Genomic DNA, 9,035 nt, shown 5'->3' on the forward strand with positions numbered 1-9,035 from the left:
GATCACCTAAGGTCAGGAGTTTGAGACCAGCCTGGCAACATGGTGAAACCCTGCTCTACTGAAAATACAAAAACTAGCTGGGCATGTTAGCGGGCACCTGTAATCCCAGCTACTCGGGAGGCTGAGGCAGGAGAATCACTTGAACCCAGGAGGCGGAGGTTGCAGTGAGCCAAGATCGTGCCACTGTACTCCAGACTGGGCGACAGAGTGAGACTCCATCTCAAAAAAACAAACAAAACAACAAAAAAAATGCAAGCTCTCCAGGTAATCTGATGCTTGCTAAAGTTTGAAAACCATGACCACAATTGCTAGCCTTTCTTGAAAGTCTGAAGTACTGTGAAAGAATGACAGAACTCCTTTGAGATGAGCTTAGTTTTTCAAACTTATATGTTAAGAATAACCTGAGGTATTTGTTAAATATACAAATTACCAGGCTCTTCCCTGATAATTGTAATTCATTGAGTCTAGGTTAGGCCCAGGAATTTTTTTTTTTTTTTGAGACGGATTTTCACTCTTGTCTCCCAGGCTGCCAGGCTGGAGTACAGTGGCGTGATATTGGCTCACTGCAACCTCCGCCTCTCGGGTTCAAGCGATTCTCCTGCCTCAGCCTCCCAAGTACCTGGGATTACAGGCGTGCACCACCACACCCATCTAATTTTTGTATTTTTTAAGTAGAGACGGGTTTTCGCCTTGTTGGCAAGGCTAGTCTTGAACTCCTGACCTCAAGTGATCTGCCTGCCTTGGCCTCCCAAGGTGCTGAGATTACAGGCATGAGTCACCACAGCCTGCCCAGGAATTTGTTTTCTAACGGGTGTTCCAGGTTATTACCTTTAAGGAAGTTCAAGAAACACTATGAAAGAGGATGCTATGGCCGGGCGTGGTGGCTCACACCTGTAATCCCAGCACTTTGGGAGGCCGAGGCGGGTGGATCACAAGGTCAGGAGATCAAGACCATCCTGGCTAACATGGTGAAACCCCATCTCTACTAAAAATAAAAAAATTAGCCAGGCGTGGTAGCGGGTACCTGTAGTCCCAGCTACTCGGGAGGCTGAGGCAGGAGAATGGCGTGAACCTGGGAGGCAGAACTTGCAGTGAGCCAAGATCATGCCACTGCACTCCAGCCTGGGCGACAGAGCGAGACTCCGTCTCAAAAAAAAAAAAAAAAAAGAGGATGGTATTTCCAGCCAACTTGTCCCAAGCTGTGGGAATTCCATGTCCTGCTTCTGGAGCCTAAGTACAGAGGTTCCCATAGTTTTTTTTGTGAGTGCCGCTGAGAGAAAAGCTAGGATAACTCTTTATTCTGGTAAACATTCTCTGTTTTTATAGCAAATAGATAGTCTCCCTTTCTTTTTTAATTTTTAATTTTTTTTTAATTTTATAAATAGAGACGGGGTTTTGCCATGTTGCCCAGGCTGGTCTCAAACTCCTGAGCTCAAGCAATCCTCCCCACTCAGCCTCCCAAAGTGCTGGGATTACAAGCATGAGCCACCGTGCCCAGCCTTTTCTCCCTTTCTGATAGTAGATTATATCAGTGTATTTTTTTGTTCGTTTGTTTGTTTGTTTTTGAGATAGAGTCTTGCTCTGTCACCCAGGATGGAGTGCAGTGGCGCGATCTCGGCTTACTGCAACCTCTGCCTCCCGGTTTCAAGCGATTCTCCTGCCTCAGCCTCCCAAGTAGCTGAGAAGCAGGGATTACAGGCGCCTGCAACCAACCCGGCTACATTTTGTATTTTTAGTAGAGATGGTGTTTCACCATGTAGTCTAGGCTGGTCTCAAACTCCTGATCTCAAGTGATCTGCCCACATCAGCCTCCCAAATTGCTGGGATTACAGGTGTGAGCCACCGTGCCCAGCCATATCAGTGTTTCTTGAGGCAGAACTAGAAGACTTGTGCAGTAAAGTACTTACACCTGTTACATCTTTTTTTTTTTTTCACCATACATTCATGATCTAAATAGAGAAAACTTATATCTCTTCATTCTTGTTTTATTTGGTCAGGATCGTAAGGTGTAACTCTATCCTAATGCCATCTGTTTATCCTCATGACAGAATCGTGAACCTAGAACATAATCATAGCACACTGGGTTTTATGTAAACATTCTCTTTTTTTTTTTTTTTTTTTTTGAGATGGAATCTCACTCTGTCGCCCAGTCTGGTGTGCAATGGTATGATCTCGACTCACTGCAACTTCTGTCTCCCGGGTTCAAGTGATTCTTCTGCCTCAGCCTCCCAAGTAGCTGGGATTACAGGTGCCTGCCACTACGCCCGGCTAATTTTTGTATTTTTAGTAGAGATGGGGTTTTGCCATGTTGACCAGGCTGGTCTCCAACTCCTGACATCAGGTGATCCACCTGCCTCGGCATCCCAAAGTGCTACAGGCGTGAGCCACCGCACCTGGCCCTCAAAGAATAGGTTTGATTTAGGTCAGGCGTGGTGGCTCATGCCTGTAGTCCCAGTATTTTGGGAGGCCAAGGTGGGCGGATTATGAGGTCAGGAGGTCAAGACCAGCCTGATCAATATGGTGAAACCCTGTCTCTACTAAAAATAAAAATATTAGCCATGCATGGTGCTGCACGCCTGTAATCCCAGCTACTTTGGAGGCTGAGGCAGGAGAATCGCGTGAACCCAGGAGGTGGAGGTTGCAATGAGATCATGCCACTGCACTCCAGCCTGGGTGACAGAGCAAGACTCCGTCTCAAAGAAAAAAAAAAAAAAAGAATGGATTTGATTTATCCCGAAGACTTGCCAGGTAGAGCTCCAGAGTAGTTGGGTGCTATCATCTCTCTGCTTATAGTTTGCCTGAACTTCTTAATAGAAAGGGAAATACATTCTTTGGTCCTGAAACTACTGTCAGTACCACTTCTTCCCTACCTATTCAGGTAATTTAAGTGTCAGAAACGAATTGCTCATCTGCCTGAGTTCTGTGTGCAGCCTAAAAATGTTCTCTCCTCTCTCATAGGTATGGTCTCTCTGGCAGTGATGTCCTGGATAATGTAGCATATGCTCGAGCGTTCAACACAGACCACCAGACCCAGCTCCTTTATCAAGCATCAGCCATGATGATAGAATCTAGGTATGTGTTCAGTATAAGACACCAAATATGTTCTTAGAGTCCTTCCCTGAATCTTGTAATGGCTATTTGGCCAGATTGATAGTAGTTTGAATTAGAAATGAGGAGGTTTAAGTATAATTCCTGTGTTGACATGCTTGCTTTGTAGTTTAGGTCAAGTCACTATTAAAAATGAAACCATAATCTACTTGAACTTGCTGGAAATCTTGTTAAACGGTGCCTCAGATGTTAGTGCTGTGCAAATATTTTAATAAAACATCTATATACAGGCCGGGCGCGGTGGCTCACGCCTGTAATCCCAGCACTTTGGGAGGCCAAGGCGGGCGGATCACAAGGTCAGGAGATCGAGAACGTCCTGGGTAACACGGTGAATCCCTGTCTCTACTAAAAAAAAATTAGCTGGGTGTGGTGGTGGGCGCCTGTAGTCCCAGCTACTCCGGAGGCTGAAGCAGGAGAATGGAGTGAACCCGGGAGGCAGAGCTTGCAGTGAGCCAAGAATGCCCCACTGCACTCCAGCCTGGGCGACAGAGCTAGACTCCATCTCAAAAAAAAAAAAAAAAAAAAAATCTGTATAAAGGAAAAACTATGAATATGAGATTTTAGGGTGGTAAGGAAGGGACCAGAATCTGACACAGGCTAGAAATAGGCTTCAGAGAATCCTTGTTTCCTGTAGGTATGCACTGCTTATTGTAGACAGTGCCACCGCCCTTTACAGAACAGACTACTCGGGTCGAGGTGAGCTTTCAGCCAGGCAGATGCACTTGGCCAGGTTTCTGCGGATGCTTCTGCGACTCGCTGATGAGGTAAGTTGTGGGATAGGGACAGAGAATGCCTACTTTCAGTGGCTGTGAATTCCAGGAGCCTTGCTAGGAGGCTAAGACATCAGTGCCTGAGATCATCAAGCTCTTAGGAAGAAGAGAGACATTAGTTATTCGTTACTTTGTGGGGGAAAGTGGTGGCAGCATTAAGGCTTTTGGAGTGTCTATGGCCACAAAATTGACATTTATCCTTTCCCCATCAGTTTGGTGTAGCAGTGGTAATCACTAATCAGGTGGTAGCTCAAGTGGATGGAGCAGCGATGTTTGCTGCTGATCCCAAAAAACCTATTGGAGGAAATATCATCGCCCATGCATCAACAACCAGGTAAGGTGTTGATGGGATCACTTCTTCTTTTCGGAATGTCATGTTAACTGTGAAGCAGACATGAAGATATAACATTTTCATTTAAGCCCTGTTAAAGCTACTGTTGTATAGACACTTAGGAACTCTTGCTAATCTAATTAACATGCTCTCGTTGGGATAAATGTTTTAGTTCATAAAAGAATTAAAAACCCACAAGTGTGGAAGAATGAATATGAATAATTGATATGCCTCTCCCCTGTTATTTAAAAAATGTTTGGGCTGGGCACAGTGGCTCACACTGGTAATCCCAACACTTTGGGAGGCCAAGGTGAGAGGATGGTTTGAGGCCAGGAATTCGACACTAGTAAGGGCAACAAAGTGAGGCCTCTGTCTCTACAAAAAAAAGTAGCTGGTGTGGTGGCGTGTGCCTGTAGTCTTAGCTACCCAGGAGACTGAGGTGGGAGGATCAGTTGAGCACAGGAATTCGAGGCTGTATTGAGCTATGATCACACACCACTGCACTCCAGCCTGGCAAAAGAGCAGGATGCTGTCTTGAAAAAAATTTTTTTCTTTTTTTTTTCTTTTCTTTTCTTTTTTTTTTTGAGATGGAGTCTCGCTGTGTCACCCAGGCTGGAGTGCAGTGGCATGATCTCGGCTCACTGCAAGCTCTGCCTCCCGGGTTCACACCGTTCTCCTGCCTCAGTCTCCCGAATAGCTGGGACTACAGGCACCCGCCACCACGCCTGGCTAATTTTTTTGTATTTTTAGTAGAGATGGGGTTTCACCGTGTTAGCCAGGATGGTCTCGATCTCCTGACCTCGTGATCTGCCCAACTCAGCCTCCCAAAGTGCTGGGATTACAGGCGTGAGCCACCGTGCCCGGCCTAAATTTTTCTTTTTTTAATGTTTGTTTCAATATGGACAATCCACTGAGAGGGGCCAGGGCAAAAATGGATTCTGCCAGGTTGGAAATGCACTGACGAAAACAGTACAGAAACATTCCCAGGGTCCTTCTAGGAAGAATATATGTCTGAAAAATTTTCAGCTCTGTTACAAAGTCAGGAACGGAATTGTTTAGTTATAATAAATTGGTGCTTTGGTCTGTGTCTTTGGGTCAGATTGTATCTGAGGAAAGGAAGAGGGGAAACCAGAATCTGCAAAATCTACGACTCTCCCTGTCTTCCTGAAGCTGAAGCTATGTTCGCCATTAATGCAGATGGAGTGGGAGATGCCAAAGACTGAATCATTGGGTTTTTCCTCTGTTAAAAACCTTAAGTGCTGCAGCCTAATGAGAGTGCACTGCTCCCTGGGGTTCTCTACAGGCCTCTTCCTGTTGTGACTGCCAGGATAAAGCTTCCGGGAAAACAGCTATTGTATCAGCTTTTCTGATGGTGTAAACAGGAGACAGGTCAGTAGTCACAAACTAATCTAAAATGTTTATTCCTTCTGTAGTGTATTAATCTCTGTGTGTTTTCTTTGGTTTTGGAGGAGGGGTATGAAGTATCTGACATGGTGCCTTAGGAATGACTTGGGTTTAACAAGCTGTCTACTGGACAATCTTATGTTTCCAAGAGAACTAAAGCTGGAGAGACCTGACCCTTCTCTCACTTCTAAATTAATGGTAAAATAAAATGCCTCAGCTATGTAGCAAAGGGAATGGGTCTGCACAGATTCTTTTTTTCTGTCAGTAAAACTCTCAAGCAGGTTTTTAAGTTGTCTGTCTGAATGATCTTGTGTAAGGTTTTGGTTATGGAGTCTTGTGCCAAACCTACTGGGCCATTAGCCCTTCACCATCTACCTGCTTGGTCTTTCATTGCTAAGACTAACTCAAGATAATTCTAGAGTCTTAAGCATTTCAGGCCAGGTGCAGTGTCTAGTGCCTGTAATCCCAGCACTTTGGGAGGCCGAGGCAGGTGGATCGCTTGAGCCCAGGAGTTTTAAGTCCAGCTTGGCCAAGATGGTGAAACCCCATCTCTACAAAAAATGCAGAACTTAATCTGGACACACTGTTACACGTGCCTGTAGTCCCAGCTACTCGATAGCCTGAGGTGGGGGGATCACTTAAGCCTGGAAGGTGGAAGTTGCAGTGAGTCGAGATTGCACCGCTGCATTCCAGCCAGGGTGACAGAGTGAGACCATGTTTCAAACAAGAAAGCATTTCAGAGGCTTAAGTAAACAGATTTGATTGTGAGGCTTCTAATAAAGTAGTTATTAGTAGTGAATGTGCTGTTTATAGCAATTATTGCAGTGCAAGCTATTTCAAGACAGGGTTTCCATAATCTTTTTGGCACTGTATAGGGGTGATCAGTTTCTGTTGCTTTAAGATTTGAAACCAGAAAGGAAAGTCCCACTTGCAGATGATTGTGCTTAAAACCTAATGGAAAATAAAAGAAAGACATACCATGGGTTGCCTTGTGGTCCCCCCTCCTTTTTTTCTTTTTTTTTTTTTTTTTTTGAGATGGAGTTTCACTCTTGTTGCCCAGGCTGGAGTGCAATGGCGTGATCTCGGCTCACCACAACCTCCACCTCCTGGGTTCAAGCAATTCTCCAGCCTCAGCCTCCCAAGTAGCTGAGACAACAGGCACCCGCCACCACGCCCTGCTGATTTTTGTATTTTTAATCGAGATGGGGTTTCACCATGTTGGCCAGACTGGTCTCGAACGCCTGATCTCAGTGATCTGCCGGCCTTGGCCTCCCAAAGTGTTGGGATTACAGGCACGAACCACCACACATAGCCCTACAATGCTTTGCTTTTTTAAAAGCAGTTCTAGTCTTTTTTGAGACAGTCTCTCACTCTGTTGCCCAGGCTGGAGTGCAGTGGCACAACTCATTACAACCTTCACCTCCCAGGTTCAAGCAATTCTCCTGCCTCAGACTCCCGAGTAGCTGGGATTACAGGCACGTGCCACCATGCCTGACAAATTTTTTTATTTTCGGTAGAGAAGTTTTTCACTATTTTCACCAGGCTGATCTTGAACTCCTGACCTCAGGTAATCCGCCCACCTTGGCCTCCCAAAGTTCTGGGGTCACAGGTGTGAGCCACCACGCCTGGCCTGTCTTTAAGGATTAAGAATCAGGGGCCGGGCTTGGTGGCTCACGCCTGTAATCCCAGTACTTTGGGAGGTCGAGGTGGGTGGATCACCTGAGGTCAGGAATTCGAGACCAGCCTCAACATGGAGAAACCCCGTCTTTACTAAAAATACAAAATTAGCTGGGCATGGTGGTGCATTCCTGTAATCCCAGCTACTCGAGAGGCTGAGGCAGGAGAATCGCTTGAACCTGGGAGGCGGAGGGTGCGGTGAGCCGAGATTGCGCCATTGCACTCCAGCCTGGGCAACAAGAGCGAAACTCCGTCTCTAAATAAATAAATAAATAAATAAATAAATCAGGGACTGGGCCAGGCGCAGTGGCTCACATCTGTAATCCCAATGCTTAGGGAGGCCAAAGTGGGTAGACCACTTGAATCAGGAGTTTGAGGTCAGCCTGGGCAACATGGTGAAACCCTGTACAAAAAATTTAGAAATTAAAAAATTATTTGGGCATGGTGGGACGCACTTGTAGTCCCTAGCTACTCCGGTGGCTGAGGTGGGAGGATCCCTTGAGGCTGGGAGGTAGCAGCTGCAGTGAGCCCTGATCACACCACTGCACTGCAGCATGGGTGAGAAAGCAAGGCCCTGTCTCAAAAAAAATCAGATTGAAAAGTAGCATTGTCAATGTCCCTGGAAGCCAGATGCCAAATGGAGTTTATGGGACTCTTTTTTCCCCCTTTACCTCTTTTCACTAGTTAGGACTTCCAATCCAGATCTTACCCAAAGTGCTCAGTGACCACCCAAAACGTTTTCCTGTTTGTTACATTAGTTTATTGTATATTTAAGGTATACAACATGATGTTATGAGGTATTAATACATATAAGGAGGCCAGGCACGGTGGCTCATGCCTATAATCCCAGCACTTTGGGGGGCCAAGGTGGGCGGATCACCTGAGGTCAGGAGTTTGAGAACAGCATGGCCAACATGGCGAAACCCCATCTCTACTAAAAATACAAAACTGGCCAGGCGTGGTGGCTCACGCCTGTAATCCCAGCACTTTGGGAGGCCGAGGCGGGCAGATCACCTGATGTCAGGAGTTTGAGACCAGCCTGACCAACATGGAGAAACCCCATCTCTACTAAAATTACAAAATTAGCCGGGCGTGGTTGCACATGCCTGTAATCCCAGTTACTCAGGAGGTTGAGGCAGGAGAATTGCCTGAACCCCGGAGGTGGAGGTTGCAGTGAGCCGAGATTGTGCCATTGCACTCCAGCCTGGGCAACAGGAGCGAAAGAAACTTCGTCTCAAAAAATATGTATATACAAAACTTAGCTGTGTGTGGTGGCACACACCTGTAATCCCAGCTACTTGGGAGGCTAAGGCAGAAGAATCGCTTGAACCCAGGAGACGGAGGTTGCAGCGAGCCCAGATCGTACCACTGTACTCCAGCCTGGGTACAGAACGAGACTCCATCTCAAAAAAAAAAAAAAAAACAAAACATTATAGTTAAATGGTCTTAAGTGTCCTATGACACTGATTTCCTTGCCAGGAAGAACAGTTTTCAGCCTGGTCTGGCTCAGGTACCTTTTCCTCTGAATGCTCGTGTTACTGGTGGCTGGGCCAAGCCCTGTTTGTTTTCTGTACAGAATAGTCAGTGTTCCTAAAGATTAAAAAAAAACCTTTAAAACCTCTTATTCACACCTTAATCTTTTGGTGACAGGTCTCACATGAGCTGGCTAGGAAAAAAAGAAAAAAACGCTACAGCCTTGCTTGAAAGTCCTCTCAGTGCCACTGTGCAGGATGCCATCCAGAGCT

At 46.0% G+C, this 9,035-nt stretch overlaps 1 protein-coding gene across 3 annotated transcripts in view; it reads left to right on the forward strand.

Annotated features, from left to right (window-relative positions):
• The window catches only part of RAD51 (RAD51 recombinase), a 37,182-nt gene extending 30,587 nt beyond the window's left edge, over nucleotides 1–6,595 (forward strand). For 2 of the 3 annotated variants that reach the window (XM_019011276.4, XM_019011277.4), the window contains exons 7-10: nucleotides 2,959–3,072; nucleotides 3,743–3,872; nucleotides 4,091–4,212; nucleotides 5,309–6,595. In XM_019011276.4, coding sequence (XP_018866821.1) covers nucleotides 2,959–3,072; nucleotides 3,743–3,872; nucleotides 4,091–4,212; nucleotides 5,309–5,432 — 490 coding nt within the window. In that variant the 3' untranslated portion in view covers nucleotides 5,433–6,595. The remainder of the gene's footprint in view (nucleotides 1–2,958; nucleotides 3,073–3,742; nucleotides 3,873–4,090; nucleotides 4,213–5,308) is intronic. The other variant, XM_019011278.4, reaches the window with a different exon arrangement.
• The last annotated feature ends 2,440 nt before the right edge of the window (nucleotides 6,596–9,035 follow it).

This window comes from Gorilla gorilla, chromosome 16 (assembly GCF_029281585.2).
Source record: "Gorilla gorilla gorilla isolate KB3781 chromosome 16, NHGRI_mGorGor1-v2.1_pri, whole genome shotgun sequence".
NCBI classification, from domain to species: Eukaryota; Metazoa; Chordata; class Mammalia; order Primates; family Hominidae; genus Gorilla; species Gorilla gorilla.